Source organism: Nanorana parkeri, unplaced genomic scaffold (assembly GCF_000935625.1).
Source record: "Nanorana parkeri isolate BGI_ZX_2015 unplaced genomic scaffold, ASM93562v1 scaffold22, whole genome shotgun sequence".
Lineage (NCBI taxonomy): Eukaryota > Metazoa > Chordata > Amphibia > Anura > Dicroglossidae > Nanorana > Nanorana parkeri.
Window position 1 is genome coordinate 1,720,781 of NW_017306290.1, and position 18,776 is coordinate 1,739,556.

Genomic DNA, 18,776 nt, shown 5'->3' on the forward strand with positions numbered 1-18,776 from the left:
GCGAAACGTCACGTTGAGACAACATCAAGCTCCACCTATATTTATTTATTTATTTATCATCTAATGTTAATTGTGTTTCGGTTATCAACCCTATTTATCATGTGATTTATCAAATTAGTTAATTGGTCTATGAGTCTTCACCATGGTGGAGTGAGCTTGTGTGGGAAATTGTGCTGTCATTTTTATGCAATCACTGTCTGTTGTTATTGTTTTTAAAAAAACGCATCATGTTGAATCAAATAAAATTATACATTTTACTCTAAAGAAACGCTTGGTCTGAAGGTTGTCAGTTTGATGATCCAAAAAACCCCAGCTTTATATTCTTTTCTTTTTTTCATACATTACTACCCAGGGGTTGGACATCCTATGCCTAGACCTAGGTCATTTCAGTTATTATGTGTATTCAATAGGTATTAACTGTATTCTGGACAGGCAATGGGACCATTATTGATTTTTTTCAGGATCTAGAGTCATTTAGTAAAACCTTTAAATATTTGAATTACCACCTTAATCGCCCCAAAATCACAGGTGCGTTATTTTCTGTCACCTCATCCATCTAATGGTTCTTTCTTGGTGTATAAGTTGTATATTACAGTCAGTGATATCTGATAACTGAATGCACACTGTGTTGCAGTAGCATCCTGACTTCAGTCTTATGTACAAAGACATTGGTTGGCAGCTGAATTTCTTTTTCTCCTTAATCAAGTCAGTTTGATGTGTCAACTTATAACCAGCTCAAAACAACTGAAAAGACCGCACAAATCAACTCATAAGCAGCTCAGTGCGTTTTTTTGAGGAAACTGAAGTTACTCCAAACCAGTCCACTCCCTCCCCATAATGGCAGCCAGTGCTTACAAACTACTTGATTTTACTCTCCTCCATTTACTTGGCAAACTATAATGTGTGATCCTGCATTTAACGCCATAGGATGCTATGGATTCAGAGCCTCACATGGCCGTATAAGGAATCAGTATTCTTTCATATTAAAAATAGCATCTAATGAGTAAGTACGCTACTTCCTTTGTAGTTCAATTATGTCATAGGGGCAGGAATGTTTGCCACATAAACCCCTACAGCCTTAAAAGTTAGATACCTATTTGACTTATTAGGTGACTGTCCCTTAAAACCTTTGGTCCCTTGGAGTGGGGGGCTTTCTGGTTTGGTGTTCAACTCCACATTCTGTTTTGCCAGGAGTGCTATGGTAAACTGAGTGAATCAGTTAGTCTGAATTGATATCGAGAGTGAACTAGCCCAATACACCACAAGTTGTGACTTGATTTTCTCAGATGAATTTACAAAAGGCAAATAGGCAGGGCTTGAAAAATGTTAGTGTTTCTCACCAGCCTGTCAAAAATGTCACCAGTCAGCATGACTGGACTATAGCCTTGCACTTTATGTTAACATTTTTTGGGGACAGATAGAGCTTACTTTTGGAGGTATATAATCACCACGAGGGGGAAGGGGGGTTATTTTTTTTTACTATATAATGAAAAAAGTCCCGTAAATGTAAAAAAAAAAAAGTTTCCCTACGTTCTGTTATAAAACATTTATTCTTACCCATATTTTTGGTAAAACATAAAAGTCGGGATCACGTCGGGTAAATAGACACCAAACATGTCAAGCCTTAAAATTGAGTGCGCCTGCAAAATCGCAAAAAAACGCCGATAGACCCATAGGCGACGCTTAAAACGCTTTTCCTGCTCATCAGTTTAGTGTTATCAGTGATTAATGGCCATAAAATTATTGCTCTCACTCCAACGTTTGCGGTGATATGTAACAAGTGCGGCACAATAGGTGCAATCGTCGTTTTCGCACGTAGGTGCACCCGACGCATATCTGCGTGTGAATGTGGGGGGCGGGGACTTAAAAAATGTGTTTTCTTTTCAAATTTTTTTATGCTTTATTTTTTTTTTATGATTCTCTAATTTTAGTATTACTTCTTTTTTTTTTTTTTTTACACACAACTTTATTGCTATTACATGGGGGGCTAAGAAGCGCCCTATGTGATAGCCAATTTACATGACAGGTCCTCTTTATGGAGACATCAGGGATCTCCAAGACCCCTAATGTCACCTAGGGACCCCCAGAGAAGCTGATGAAGCAGAGATCGGCTTCATCAGCTTCTGTAGCTGGAGAGTGACACTGAATGCAGGAAGTGATGTAATATACCACCAGCAAGCCTCCCCCAGCACCCAGCCCTCTGCCATCCACTCAGCCATCACCTCTGAATCCCTCCAGGGGACTCCTCCATCCACAGAACACCATAACCTCACCCCTGTCGAGATGACAAGCAATCCCAGCCAAGACTCTTCCGGAACTCCCCCAACGTGCCCTCCCTCTCCACTCGAGGACTCCATCACCATCCCAAACCCCACCCCTGACCCCGTCACATCTCAGTCCAGAAACACACCTGTGTCCTCACCCCCCTCACAGCAGCAGCATTTTTTAGAATTAGGCCCCCAGCGCCCACTCAAAAGAAAAAAACGAGAAGAGGAAGAAGAGGGGGAACACACTCCCTCCTCCACAAAAAGAGAGAGACAGACCCCGGATACACTACCATAAAGATTTTCAACCTTTCCAGTCACACCTTATCCCCCCATGAAGAATCCCTACTAAAGAAAGGTTTGAATTTCGCACCTGACATCAACCCCAACTCTTTCACCCTTTTCAAAGACTTGCACAAATTCATCCGCAACCTCACCTTAAAGAGGCACTACAACCACAACACACCCCTCGGACACTGATGTCAGGCCAGCAGCCACCAACCCGCCCCCGACATCCCTGGCCATGGAGCCAGACACCGAGGTGCTAGCCATACTCGAAGAGTTGGTGGACCCGAATTATCCCTGCGAACTCCTACTTGACAACCTGTCCAGCCCCACCTTTAGACACACCCCCCTCCACCCCCCCTAACGAGTGGTTTTTTCAAGCCCTGCAAATAGGCTTTTCATTTGCAAGGGAATTTACACTTTGCAGGGGAATTTTCCCCTAGCTTAGTGAATGTGGTGAAATTTCACTTTGTATATCATATCCAATCATGAGAAAATAAAAGTTAAAAAAAACTATTTTTGCTTGCACATGGATGAGTAATAGAAGCTAGATCCTCACCTTTTTCATTAAACCTAAGCTGAACAGTGATGGCAGTCATTAAGCTACGGTCACAATTTGGCCGAAAATGTTCTGATACAAAGATGCCAGATGGAAGGCTAGTGAAAGGGCCACCCACTGAGCCAATTTTGGCCAGTTCATGAAGAACTGGCCGAAATTTGCAGGGTCTATGGCCAGCTTAAGGGGAAATGTTAGTGCAAATTGCAAATTCTCTTGCTAAATCAACAACTTATTTGTCTTCAGTAAATCAACCCCATTGCCTCCACTCAGATTCGACTGCAAATGTTACGCATTTAACTGGCTTCTGTCTCTGATATGTGTGTTCATTAGCTCCTATACATCACACAGGTTAGTAAGCCATTTTGCCCAGCACACATGCCCATGTCCTTGAGCCTGCTACAGATCAGCAAATGCATGCAATGAAACCAATATCAAGGTATTTTCACAGTATCTGACATTAGTTTTCTACTGAAAAGAAAATAGAAACAAAAGAGCATTGTGCTTGTTTAAGGCATTTCTCACAACCATGTTGCAGTTCTTGGTTCTGTAAAGCATAGCTGGCATTGATGGATTATTTAGCTGGTTGCTGGTTGAGACCCTCTATTTTAGCAGGTTGTTATTGATTCTCTTGTACATACTCCACTTACAAAATGTCATTAAGCCTGAAAGCCCCAGTGCTAATGTTGTAGCAGTTAGAAGGTGAGAGCAGTAATGTTTGTGAAAATTCTGTAGCTTTCAGGAAAAAAAAGCAATACACAGTTGCTCTTCCATGCAGGGTTGAATAAAAGAGAGTAGATGAAAAGGCTTTCTAGTTTTTTTTTTTGAAGCCCGTAGAACGTGCGTCTAAACAAACTTCCCCCTGTGAACAAAAAAAGTGCAACCGTGAAATCACAGCACACAAAAACGTGCACAAGGGTGCAAGGTCCTTCAATAAAGAAGGGACCTACTTCCCGACCCCCCGGGGCACAAGGCTACTGACAGGGGTTGAGACTGTTGGCCCACCAACCCGAAGGCCGGTGGACCCCGATCCTTTGGGGACCTGCCGAAACAGGTCCCTCACAGTACTAGGCAGGGGAGACAGAGAACCCCATAGGAGGCACAGAATCTCCTCCCAGCGTCAGGAATAGGCCCCGAAGAAACCTGCACCTTCAGCATCTGTGGGTCAAAAAAGCTTTTAAAAAAAGCCAATCGTGCATAGAGTGCAATAGATGATACTAAAGTGCCAGTGCACAACTCTGACAGGCCTTAGGGGCCGGAGTGCAAAAATATTGCCCCAGACTAGCCATAAGGCCTGTCTTGGAGGCGAAGTGCAGAAAATTGCAATGTGGTGTGTGACCAAGTGCTACAGTGAGTCATGTGGGGTCGCATACCCATGTGACTTTCTGAGCACCCCTGGGACACCACCCCCAGGGGGCACAACACCACGGGCTTCTGTCGCCCCCAACCCTCCAGCCAGACCAAGCTTCGCATCCATTCCTCTCAGGAGGCAGGGCACCTTCAGAGATCCCTCCGCCGGAGCCCACCCATCACAAGGGTCGAAAGCTCCGATGGCCTGGAACCTCATCCAGTACCCCACCAATTACGCCAGGAAATACTAAGCCGCCATCTACTCCTCTCCTTAGGTGACGGCGGCTGTTCTTTCCCGACAACTGATAAGAACAGATACTACACTTGATCTTAGCCAAAAGGCCGAGAAGTGCTTTCTAGTATGACAGTTGGCATTTATTACTATATAGACAACAGAGGAAAATAAAGCTGAATTTTAGCCAGATAATAAGGAAACACCAATACAGTTACAGCTACGTATTTATTAAAAGCTCTTCAATTTGAAAGCTAAACAACAGGCAATAGAAAATGCATATTAATCTTATTCATATCAGTAGGAAATACATAACATCTGTACTGTTTTACCTTGCAAAACAAAAAATGTATTTCTCTCCATCCAGCTTTGAGATTTACTTATCTCTGCCAGTTTAGCTTTACATTTGCCTACTGTAACTACAGTGTTTTCCAAAAGTAATTCACCCCTCTTAGTTGTGCAAAATCACACCGCTTAGCAGCCTCTGTTGCTAGGACGGAGGTGTATCCTTCCCTACCCAAGCCACCTAGTGTCCTAGCAACCAATATTAGTACAAATACCTATAAAAAAAATGCCTATTTGTGGTTTGTATGTAATTGTTGCACAGACAATTATATGCGGAAAGCATAAACAACGCTGGCATTTAGGACCCTGAATGCAGCTGTGTCCTATTTCTTTTACCCATCTGATAGCACCTTCACATTACAGAGCTGTTCGCAGCTGTGTGTATGAACCCATAGCATATCATACAGCTGAGTTCAGATCAGTAAAAATGTTTTTACACATTGCAGATCTGAAGGACAAGATTAACCTTTTCTTGGTGCACATTAATCATATAACTGTTATTTCTCTTAGAAAGTTTTAGCCTCCAAGGGGTGGAGATGCCTACAGAATCACACTATATCCCTGCGTGCCTTGAACGAGGTTGGATTGGTGAACTGAAGTTTGTATCGTACGACAATTGCGGGAAATCCCGATAATCGGCAGTTGTATGGAAGGCATGCGACCATTTCTACTGTACGGTCGCACGTCTTTTGTCTCCCATGCAGTCTTGAAAACCTGCCGAGAATCGTATGATTGTCGGCGGGTTAATGGCGTCTCGGTAGACAAGTGCCGAACGGGCCAGTGTGCACAAGCAAGTACGATCTGCCTGTCCAAGATGGGCAGATCGTACAAGCTTTTAATTAGCTTACAGCCATCGCAAGACAAAAGTCTTGCGATGGATGTAAAGTGTATGGCCAGCTTTAGAATGGCTACCCCATGTAATGCTCAAGGTTAACTGTTTAATTGTTTTTACATTGAATACCCTGCTGAAGTAACTCTTGGGGAAAACACAAGGGGGGGGGGGGTATGGGCTGCCTAAGCACAGACTACCTTAATAATAAAAAATACAGGTTCTTATTGAATTACCACGTGTTAATGTTTATGTAATGCATAGTGTGAATGGACCTTTATATAAGACAAGTCAAATTTGCATGGACAGAAATTAGCCACATTACTAGAATTTTTGCAGGTTTGCAATCAATGAAATTTTAAAAACATTGCTCTTGGTTTATCAGTAAAAGCTAACCTCATTTTTTTTAAATCTACAGTGACACTTTTACTTAATCCTACTGGAATAAGATGCATATATATTCTTTCTGTAACTGACATTAGTATTAAACTCTCAATCGTTTTTCAATGATAAATCCAAATAATGGAAAGGAGCCACCCTAAAACAGGATATCAGAGCCAGTGCCCAGGGGATCAGCTGATCCTGCAGGTAATTAAACATTTTAAACATCAAGGGATGGCATCCATTGAAAATCATTTTATCAGCATTTGAAATGGCTTAAAACTGTTTTGACTCTAATGATACTTAAATAAAAAAGGAAATATAGGGGTCTATTCACAAAAGGGTGAAGGGTTTGGAGAAGGCAGGAGAAGTGAACAATCTAGGACAACATAGCTGATTTGGAAAAATTCTTGCATTCAGCTCTCTTTCCAGTTCAGCTATGTTGTCCTAGATCAGGGGTGGCAAACACAAGGCCCGCAGGCCGAATCCGGCCCGCCGGACCTTGTAATGTGGCCCGCACAGCAGCCACCTCATTTGGCCAGGTTGGGATTTCAGCAAGTGAGCGGCGCGGCCAGTCAGAGCAGGCATTACATATTCCCCTTACTGTGCCGCTCCGTCCCTGCCCTGTCTCCGCCTCCACCGCCGCCTCCTCTCTTTCTGCAGCCATGACGGCTTACAATGCCGCTCTGGTGCCCGCCTCCACCTCCACCCCGCCTCCCCAGTCCTTTCAGCCAGCGATGCTGGCTTTTTTGCATGCCACTGAATGTTCATAATGGCAGAGATTGCTGGCAGTTTTTTGGGCAGTCTTTTTCCCCCATCCAGCGGGCTGCGTTCTGTGCTTCTTCTTAATAAACTGTGTGCTGCTATTTTAAAGTTTATCGTAAAAAAAAAAGCAAAGTGTCAGACATCCAGTCAGAAAAGTTAAAGAAAGTTAATGCCTTGTGTTTGCCATATGTGTAATAAACAGTGCCTGGCAATATTTGTATGTTTAAAAAAAAAAAAAAATTACTGTTCCTAAAAAAATGTTTTAATAAATTGTACAATAATTGTACATTTGAATATCTGCTTGCTGTTATTCTTCCTAGGCTTCTGTTTTCAAGGCTAGTTATTACTTAAATTATTATTAAAACCAGTAGCAACTGAATGCAGAGGCAACTATTTATGATAATAAAGAGTAGATGCATAGTCCTATACAACCGGCCCTTTGAGGGTAACCATACTGCTGATGCGGCTGATCCTGTTGTTTCAGTAGGGGTTAAAAAAAAAAAAGCAACAAAGCATAGCACGCATAAGCAGCAAACATAGAAATGAAAACAAAACCCTTTCCAATAGTGCAGGTGTTCTATGTTTTGCACGTCTGGCTTCCTAGATTTGAAAATTACTTAGCCATGGTCAATTATCTATTAAATAGACAAATGATTCTTTAGTAGGCATTCATATGCACGTAGTAGAGCTAATTACTATACAATTTTTATCTTTAAAGCAGATATGTCAAAGAAAATTTAAAAAAGCAGCATGTCACAGGTCCCTCCTTTTTACTTGTATGTCTGTAGGTGTTTGCCGGGTAATTTTACGTTTCATAGATTAACGGCAATAACAATCTGCAGCTGGATATGTGAGTCACAGACAGATACTGTCAAGTATATAATCAGGCTTGTGTGTGCCAGAGCGCTTGTGCATCCCTTGCTAAATTATTCTGCCAGTCTATTTATTAACAGCAGGTTTTCCATTTTGTACACAGCTATATGACAAATTTAATCTCTCTCCCTGCTAGTGTTTATCAGTCATTTCTGCTGCTCGGGTGATTTTTTTAAAGATTGCAGGCTCCTGTACAATCATGTATGCAGCATTCAGGACTTTGATTACAAAAATAAAATAAAGCTTGTGCAAAATGTCAGCGTATGCAGATTAGAAAAATTTAAAATGTAAACTATCATAAATATAAAGCCTATCCCCATCCCAAACTTTTTTTAGTTTGGCTAGAATAGGATAGAATTAAGGAGTAGGGAATAGGGTAGAATTGGGATTTCTCTCATGTGTTAAATAATGCCTGTGTCCCGTCAAGATTTTTCTATAACCAGGGGTAGCTGGTAGCTGTTGTGAAACTACAAATCCCAGAGTCTTGCAATGAAATCCCTTTAGTCACTGCATGGAATTTGTGGTTGCACCACAGCAGGAGGGCCAGAGTTTGCTCGGTTTAAACAATGTTTTGTAGAGGTGGATGAGGCGCACTGTGCGTTAATAGGAAGTCTTGGAAGTTCCAAACACTTGAAAAACAAAGTTCACTTTATTAGTGTATGATATGGAACATTTTCAATGCGTTTAAGGGGATTGCACCTGCACCCTTCTCCAGGGCTAACATGGAGAAGGAACAGATTACAAATATACATGAGTAAATGTAAATTTACAATGGAGGTACAATTGAATGGAATTTCAAAGTCAACTGACCAGAGGAACTGATTGGTTTAGTGAAAGTACTTTTACAATATAAGTTTATATATGCTCATATGTTTATTGATAGCAAAAAAGTGCCTGTCCGTTTAACACAGGTAAATAAGGAAATGTGTGTCAGTGAATTCATAGATGTGCAGTGTTGCAGTGTTGGCTAGTGCAAAAGTGTGTGGTGTTGAGAGAATGCAGGAGAATGCAGGAATGTGTGGAGAATGCAGAAAAGCAGATTTTTACTGTGTTGGTAATTGCAAAAGTGAATGTTGCTGCGGTGACGGCTAGTGCAGAAATTCTAAGGGTGGTGCTGGCAAGGGCAAAAGTACTCATAATTGTGGTATTTGTGAGTGCAAAATTGCATACAGTGTGTTGTCAGTGAGTGCAAAAGTATGTTGAGGTGTAGTAGTGGCAAGCTGGGTCCTGCTTGACGGGTACAGTAGTGGTGAGTGGGGTCCTGCACAACAAGTGTGAATTAGGCCACGTGGCTTAATGCACACAAACATTTAGCAAAGCTTTCATCTCTAGAATTTTCTAGATGATTGCTTTGCTAAATGTTAATGTACATCGAGACATTTGGCTAGATGCCCAATGTGAAGCCACTTCTGCTACCAGAGAGAGTGGCAACCCATCTGACAGTCTCTTTTCTATTGAAGGCATGGCCATCACTCTCCCTCCGCTGCAGGGGAATAGTAAGAGGTGGAAAGCTGGAAGGACAGGCTGTGAGCGGAGCATGTGGGTGAGGCCTGGTGTCGGGGATGTGTTTGGGGCCTAATTCAAACCTGTGGGAGAAGCATGGCTTGCATGGTTCTGGGTGCTCTCAATTAACCGCTTTGCACAGGAAGTGTTGGCTGAGAGTTGCTGACACCTGCTGAGCTCTCTGCTATAGCCCAGAAAGTGAGAAAGAGGGCAGAGCTAACTGTCCCTTTCACTTCCACAACCAATATAGTCATAAAACAAAAAATATTAATATATAAATAGAAACAAAAATAGACTGTATAAGGGTAAAATCTGTTAAAGTAAAATGTATGGTGGGAAACTAACCTTTGTTAGTTCTATTAGTCATGGGCACATATATGTTCTAATATTGTTACTTATATCTATTGTATTGGTTTTCAATTGAGTATACCCAAATATACACAATTCTTAATGAGAAAATTATACTGTATTATTTCTATCACTGAAACAATTAGCTCCTCCGGTCAGTTAATTTTGATGATGAAATTCTGTTAAAATGTACCTCTATTGTAGATGCATTTACTCATATATGTTTTTAATCTGTTCCTTCCCCAAAGTTAGCCCTGAAGAAGGGTAAGCCGCACACCCCACAAACATATTAACCCTGTTTTATATTATACACTAATAATTGTTCTTCAACCGAATGGCTGGAGTTTCAAATACTTTCTTCTCATGCATGGCGCTTTTCCCCCAAAACTGCACATGCTTGTAGGACCATTAAAGAGGAACATTACCCATATGTAAAAAACAATAGAAAAGACAGCTCCCTCTCCACTGTAATATGTAAACAGATTAAAAAGGTGGAGCGGATAATTCTGCATGTAATGAATTCATATCCGACACACGTCTCCCATCATGGATCAGGAAGAACTGATTCGTTGGTGATTGATCAAATCCATAGGCCGGACCCACCAGTCACCATAACCAGACTAATGCTTTTGGGGTGCATCACCTTCATCAGAGTCTAGTAATGCTGATGACTATATCACTTATATACACCACTAAAGTTTGGCTAACCAATCAAGCGTTACTTGAATAAAGGTCATCATGTGATACCTGGGTTCAGGTGTGGGAGTTCATCACTCTGTTGGTGGAGTCCTCTATAGCAACCAGCCTCCAAATCAGGCTGTTTATGGTGACCTTCAGGTTCGTTCTATGGATTTCATCAATCACCAGCACATTGGTTCTTCCTGATCCATGAAGGGAGACATGTGTCGGACATGAATTCATTACATGCAGAAGTATTGTGAGTATTTTTAATCTGTTTCTTGTATTAATAAACCTCACATATTTCACAAGGAGAGGGCGCTGTCTTTTCTATTGTTTTTTTATATATGCGTGTGGACATCCCTGTCGGGCTGAGACTGGCTGCCTGCCTTGTCAAAAAGGAATATAGAAAGTATTTTGGAGTGGACATATCACTAGCACTGACTAATTGTGTGATTTGGAACTTTGGCACCTGTGACTAGGACATGTGACCACGCACATCATTTCAGGGCAGGAAAATGCCTTTCTCTGAGATCTCCTGATATTACAGGTGAGATTTTCCAGCAATGCTCTGCTTATGTAACCTTCCCAGGATGCAATGCTTGGGCACAATTACATAATTTGTGCCAAAATGGACCAGGAAGTAGAAAAAAAGTGTAAGTAAAATAAAAATATGATTTCATATCCGCATGCAGAGCTGTATGCTGATGTGATTTTTTGTCAAAAGGGGTAAAGGTCCACTTTAACGAGTCAAGCTGTCACATACTTACACACCTCCACCAATGTCTAGTGCTACCTAACCTGTACACCACAAAGGTTTTAAACAATGTCTGTGTACCTGTTTTCCCTTACTTACTGGACTGTCTGACACCCATTACCTGGACTGAAAAGTGAGGAGATTTCCCTAACACAGGCAGAAAAAAAAGTGGGTTTGAATTTGTATTGCTGTGTCTGCATTGGGGGGATTTTTCTATTCTTCGTGTTTTTACACCTACCCAAGGATGAAAATTTTAGTCATGTAAATCTAAAGACATTGTCGTTGTCCATGCAACAGACAGACTGTAGGTTGACCTCAAGCTCTGTACAGGCTTTTGAAACAAGCCATGTTTCAACTACAAGAGTGAGGCAATGAAGATTCTGTTATATATCTGTTCCACAAATTCAAAACCGTTACAGAGGTTGCAAATGATATTTAATTTTTTTAAGTGATATTTCATTTTTGGCTGCAGAATGAAACAAAAAGGTCATGCTTTCAGATTTGCTATGATTTGTATTGTTTAGGCAGTTAGAAAAAAAAAGCATGTCAGATGAAAGCAAAGGCCTGTGTACATAAAACCTTAAAGTAAACTCATGCTTTGCCCATGTAGGGCAAAGCAACACATTTACCTTATTGCCTCCCTTTTCAATGTGTGGAAAAATCCCTTCTTTGACAGCTGTCACCATAACATTTACTCACGTTGGGGTATTTCCCATTTAAATATGTTCTGCTGACAACTGTAACATTTTAAATTTCCCCTCATATTCTGTCCCAGTCGGTGTGTAAGGGTGGATCTTGCCAAAAGGGACAGAAATAAAAATCTTATGCTCCTGCACTTTACCAAAAATTACAAAAAAGTTTGGCTGGATTTTCTATTTAACTAAATGTGTCACAATAACAAATATTCACAATGATTGTATGATATGTAATTGACTGGTAAAAATCCCAATTAGATGTAAATAATTCCAGGTTGTAACGGTACAAAATGTGGAAAGGTCCAAAGGACGTGAGCACTTATGTAAAAAACTATATTTCTCAGCGTTTTGAAAAAATATTTATTAGATCTATAAACTGCTCTTGTTTTATCTATTGTACTTCATTTTTGAATAATTGTGTTTATTTGTACTCATTTTCAGGTCATATATGCCTTAAACACTAGGAATGATGAGCATGAATCAGGCGTACAAGCCATAAAAGAAGCTCATGAAGAAGAGATTCAACAAATTATTGCTGAAACTCGGGAAAAAATTATACAATATAAAAATAAAGTATCAGAGGAAACTGAACTGAAAAGGAAAATCCAAGCACTAGAGGAGTCACTAGAAGAGCATAAAAAGGTGAAGCACCAAGCACTCACTGAATTTGAAGTTTACAAACACCGAGTAGAAGATATGCAACTTTGTGCAGAAGCCCAGCATGTACAGAGGGTTGTGACTATGTCACGGGAGGTAGAGGAGATTAGGAAGCGATTTGAAGAAAGGATAAGAAGTTTCATGCAACTTCAAGTACAGTTTGAGAAAGACAAGCGTTCAGCCCTTGAGGAACTGAGGGCAAGTCATAGAATAGAAATGCAAGAGCTCCTGAAAGCTCAACACAACCAAAATGCTACCATAAATAAGGGGCAAGAAACACTGGAGGAGATGTATCAATTGCAAGTGGAGGATCTCAACAAAAAGTTGGAAGACCTACGAGTAGAGAGGAAAAAAATAGTTGAGGATTATGAAGGGAAGCTAAGTAAAGCCCAGGCATTCTATGAACATGAATTGGAAGCACTGAAAAGATCTCAGCTCTTTACAGCGGAGAGCCTGAATGTTTGTAAACAGAAAGAAACAGAACTAAAGAGGGAATTTCAGAATCAAGAAGCCAATTTACAAAAGAACCTTGGAATCCTTAAAACAGAATTTCAGGTTGTACAGGAAGAAGCTGCAAGTCTGAGAGAAAAGTGCCAAAAACTTCAGTCTTCCCTATGTGCAGCAGAAAGCAATGTTCAAGTAAGAAATAAGCAATATTTACTCTTCCAGATACATGAGTAGTTTAATTGCATATTTGTTTTTCAAGTAATCTTGGTCTAAAACATTTGTAAGGTAACAATAGTGCTGAGGTGCCTGTACCTGGGCCTTTTCAGATCAATCCCTGTGTCTCTGTGGATCCCCTTGTATCCTAGCCCCAAGCTGTACATGGGCCCTCTGCTTCTAAGTAAGTATTAAAGTGCACCTATGGATAGATTATGGACACTTGTGTATTTACATGCAATTCATCCTAAAAGTTCATAAGAGATGCAGTGAAATTGTTTGATTTAGGTCCCAGGACTGTTTGCCCTGCTTCCTGTGCACCTGCTCTGTTTTTTTGTGATCATTTTTTTTACGTTTACAAAAGGCCTGAATTTGGATAAATTCCCATGGCCCAAGAAGGATTGTTTTTCATATGCAGGTAATTGGTGCATCTCCTTCAACCAGTCCCCAAAAGTAGGAGGGGACCGTAAAATCCACCACTTGGTGATAAGCACAGGTGGGGTCAAAATAACCCAAAATACAAGTAGTAGAAGCACATTGTAGCGAGTGGGTAAAGAATGTGTTCAGCATTTGTATAATTCTAGTATTTAACAAATAGAATTAGATCTCCCTGGACTCTACCACAACAGTCAATTTACCTACCGATATGGTATTTAAAGACCTAGAATTGTGGTATGTCTCAGTTGAGCATGTCTCAATTGTAAAAACTGATAGATGGACATGCAGGCCATTGCAAATTCCTCTTGTGGTTGGGTGAACAATTTAAGGGTACCACCTTTGTAAACTAGAGCAATAAGGGTTGATTTACTTAAGACTTAACAGGCTGATATGATCCCTTACTATCTGCAAGGCCAACATCCCCTGCACCAATTAGAGGCAAATAGTGAATCCCACCACACTCCTGACCGAGAAGCCCCATACAATGTGGGGGGAGGGGGTGCTGAAGTGGCCGCAGATGGCACCGCCAAAAACTTGCAAAACAAAAAAAATGGTCACCAGCACTCCAAGTTTTCTTCAGAAAACTTTTCTTCGTTTTGAAGAAAACTTGGAGTGCTGGTAACCATTTTTTCTGTTCTGCACTAATTAGAGACTAACAAATACCTCAGATCATATGCTGATTGTCCTACTCTATACCTCATTAGAAAAGTGTGGGGAATGCCACTAGGTTGCTCTTGGGAATTAAGACCCTTACTAAATACAACATATTCTGGTTAAATGAGTCCCTTCATGAACTGCTTAAACTGGGATTATTTCCCCAATGGAAAAGGGCACATATTGATACTATAGGGTTTAATTACTAAAGGCAAATGAGCTGTTTGTTTTGCAAGGGAATGTTTAAGTAGATACAACAACTGAGGCATCCACGCCATTTTAAGGAGATGGTCCTGCCAACCACAGCAAAAGGCAGCTGACATCAGGTAGCACATTGAGTTTTGAATCTTTGGATAAGTGGTAAGGTAAGATTAAAAGAGAAATATTCAGTAACATATTGTGAGATGTATATTCCCATGTACTTAAATACTGATACAACTTGAATATGAATTGCCTATCTAGCCAAGGATTTTTATATACAAGATGAATCGGCAAAAGTATAGGTTTACCCCAGTTAATAGTAAAACCGGAGAATTTACCAAATTTCTCAATTATTGCAATGCCATTTGGAAGGGAGGTTTCTGTATTACCCAGAAATTAGGGACGCACCAATACTAGTATTGGTATAGATGCCAATACCGAGTGTTTGGGCGAGTACTCGCCCAAATGCTCCAATACCGGAACTTCGTGGGAGATTTCCTATGACCGGCAGTGCTGTGAGAGAACATGGAGCCAGCTTCCCAGACAACCAATATCGAGCCAGCCAAACAGCATGGAGTCTGCTTCCCGGCCAATCAGGAAGGTGGGCGTCGGGTAATGACACGCCGTCCAGCTTCCTTATTGCCTGGGAAGCCGGCTCCATGCTAGCGGAAGTATCGGAACTCGGTATCCGCGAATACCAAAAGAGAAATATCGGCACTTGTACTGGATGCCGAAAAACAGGTATCGGTGCATCCCTAGCTGAAATAGAAGTGTGTCATCTGCGTACATGTTTTGCTTGCCCTCTACCTCACCCTGAACCTGCTTTTTGTTTACATTAGATTAGATTAAAACATTCAAACTGTCAAGTCACGGCAGTGAAAGTGTTTCTGTTGTGAAAATGTTTAATGAATTACTCCACAGTGCCTGCAGCTTCATATGTCAGCAAATGCTTAACTGTCTATAGCCTAGCCACAGCTCTAATTTAAGTAATCTGTTTGATATCAGAGTTTCATTTAAAACAAGTAGCTTAATACTAGCTCAATAAGTAGCAAGAAGCCCAGCCTGAAAAAAAAAGCATTAATACTTATCCCTCCTGCCACCTACACTGCTAAACTCTACTTCTGTTTTCAAGAACTAAGCTTGCTGAAAAAAAGCGTATGCATCTGACACTTCCAGGAAATGTGTGATTCCACTGTTGTGCTTTGTGGCTTCATCTGCTGGCCCCTATGTCTTCATAGGACTTAGTAGTGATGTAGTCTCTGGTAGAAGGTACCACAGAGAACAGCAAGTGACCAGTCATTTGGTATGCCGAGAAGTGTGTCCCTTATGCCAAATATTCTTCAGCAGGCTTATATCTGGAAGACAGTGGAGTTTTAGATGTGGGTGGTTGGAGGGTATTAATGCATTTCTCCGGAGCATGGGCTTCATTTTAATTTGTTTTTTGGATAGTAGTGCAATCCACTTTGAGCCCAGTGATATTTAAGCAGCAATGTCAGTTTAGTAATTCTTATACTGACCTTCTAAAATAGAGTTAAAAAAGATGAAATGGTAATCCCACGTATGGTAACAATATTATATTATTTTATAATGCATTCTTTTAGACTCACATCAAGAGTTTGATGAAACACAAAATAGTGAAAAATGATTCCAGTGCCATTTCACCTTTTAACAAGCTGCACTTAAGATTTGCAAATGATTAATTTACAATCATTTGTATGTGATTAAATTAAAATTGTATGCACCTAGCCTGCCTTATTGCAGATGGGGAGCATGGTAACATGTAGACACCAACACGATGGAATAGAGTGATAATATCAACTAGACATGTGCGATTCGTTTCGTTCCGAATCGAAATTTGGACGGATTTTGGGAAATTCGGAGATTTGGATGCATCCGAATTCCGAGTTACAGTTAAAACGAATACAAACAAATTGAAATTCGGACGAAATTTCGTAAGTTCGGAGATTCGGATGCATCCGAATTCCGAATTACAGCTATAACGAATGCAAACGAATCCGAATTCCCGAAATTCGTTAGTGGTAGTCCGGTCGAAATATTCGAGCTGACATGTTGACATTCGGGCTTACTAACTATTTGATGTAATAAGGGGGAGGGCGGCATCTAAGTGCCCCCTTATTTAAAGGGGTACCCCAATGAAAATAAGCCCCCTTGCCCGCAGACCCCCACAACCAGCGGGTCAGGGTTGTGAGGAAGAGGCCCTTGTCCCCATCGACACGGGGACACCCTCCCAAGGGCATGTGGCCTGGTAAGGCGCAGGGAGGGGGGAGGCGAGCGATGCCCCCCCCCTTTCCTGCCCTGCCGGGCCAGTGCTCGGGTCAAGGGTCTGATAGGACTGTTAAGGGGGACCCCACGTTTCCCCCCCCCCATTTTTGGGGGCTGGGTTCCCCCTTAAAATTCCTACCAGACCTAAAGGGTCTGGTAGGGATTTTGGGGGGAACCCCACGCATTTTTTTTTGTTTTAACTTGGGGGAGGGTCCCTCCTAACATTCCTACCAGACCAAAAGGGTCTGGTATGAATTGGGGGGGAACCTCACGCTTTTTTTTTGTTTTTCATCTTCTGCAGACTGTAAAAGTGTAATGTCACTTAGCTGCTAACGAAATTTCATCCAATAAACGAAATTTCGACCGGACTACCACTAACGAATTTCGTCCGAATCCCGAAAACGAATTCAATTGCGGACCCGAATCAGAAAAACGAAATAACGAAAATCCGAATCAAAACGAAACTAAACACAATTTTTTTGCTGGTGCACATGTCTACTATCAACATGAGAGCTGCAGCAGGACAGGCTTGGAAAAAAGATTTGCTAAAAGACTAACTGGCAGAAATAATAGTATTGATTTTAAAGAAATGTGAAGCAATCCGGCCCTGTTTTACAACTGATCAGAGGTAACATTTGTTTACACATCAGAATTTACCAAAATCTCTGTGACCTAAGTTGTGCTTTATGGAACTGTCTTCTTTCACAAATGGGACTGATTTACTATATTTACATGTTATATGAAAGGAACACAGAGAAACAAGCTGCAACAGCATTGAGCTGTTGGAAGAGTATTTGGTGGCAGGTTTGATAGATGCTTACAGCCGGAACATGTTTATTTCTAGATTCTTTTTCTGAGTGATACATTATGTAACTGCCACTTTATGATAGAGTTTATCATTAGAAATGTAGGATTGCACAGCTCTTCCATCGTGACTTCATTATGGTGTATATTTAATGCATTTTGCATGTTCCCTAAGGTCCTTCAAAAACAGCTGGAAACTGTGAAGCAGGAGGAGATGTCCTTACTAAGCAAACACAAAGACATGGAAAGCGAGCTTGCAGCTGCTCGGGAACGTCTACAGCAGCAGGCTACAGAACTTGTGCTAAAAGCTAGTAGGTGGTTTGTGCGAATATACTGGGTATACATGATAGAAACTCAACAAGTCTTCAAATTCCACTTTTATTAAAATACTTTAACAAAGTATAGTCATTTAGCAAATCCACAAAGTACTCCTAAATGTAAAAGAAACATTTGGTGACAATCAGTCATTGGCACAGATGACTAAACAGGGATGCCAAACAATTTTTATTTTTGACTCAGTTTTTGTGTGGTGCAACAATCTATGCATATCTATGCGGTAGGCCCTACACATGCACAAACCTTTGGACAGCGTACTTGTACACCTGCCCTTACACTTCTATGGGACAGCTTAGCTCAGTGGTTGCGCATTCACTTTTATGGCAGGACATGTCCTGGCCCCCGCTGGGATACTTTTCAAATACCTGGACAGTCCTGTAGGAGGCAGGACACTTGGGGGCCTTTGTTTATGTAAAGTGTGATAAGTGTGAGTTAGCAACCTGTCTGGCTGGCAAGTGACCTGATATCCATGGATTAGTTACCTGTGTCACACACTAAACACAACCAGTTAAATTTTGTTGTCTAGATTCTCTAGTCCACTCTATCTAGCAGAGTTGAACAGTTAGCCTTTTCCAGGGGTTTGCATTCCATTAAAACCCAGAGGTGGGGATTCATAAAAACTAGAACAGACAACATCTGGAGCAGTTGCATATAGAAACCAATCAGCTTCCCTGTTTCATTTTCAAAGCTTAACTGAACAGGATAAAGAAAGAAGCTGATTAGGTGCCAGGAGCAACTGCTCCAGATTCTGTCTGTTCCAGTTTTTATGAATTACCCCCAATATGTTCTGTCCTGCAGCAATTCTATTTTTTTCTCACTCTTTTGTATTAATTTGTCACATTTGTTTGTTTTTTTAATATAAATATAGCAATGCAAGATTTT

General features: G+C 41.0%; 1 protein-coding gene across 3 annotated transcripts in view; it reads left to right on the forward strand.

Moving 5' to 3' along the window:
• The window catches only part of FAM184A (family with sequence similarity 184 member A), a 134,497-nt gene that overhangs the window by 48,951 nt on the left and 66,770 nt on the right, over positions 1-18,776 (forward strand). For all 3 annotated transcript variants that reach the window (XM_018563824.1, XM_018563815.1, XM_018563831.1), the window contains exons 2-3: positions 12,303-13,157; positions 17,734-17,869. In XM_018563824.1, the coding sequence (XP_018419326.1) occupies positions 12,303-13,157; positions 17,734-17,869 (991 nt within the window). The remainder of the gene's footprint in view (positions 1-12,302; positions 13,158-17,733; positions 17,870-18,776) is intronic.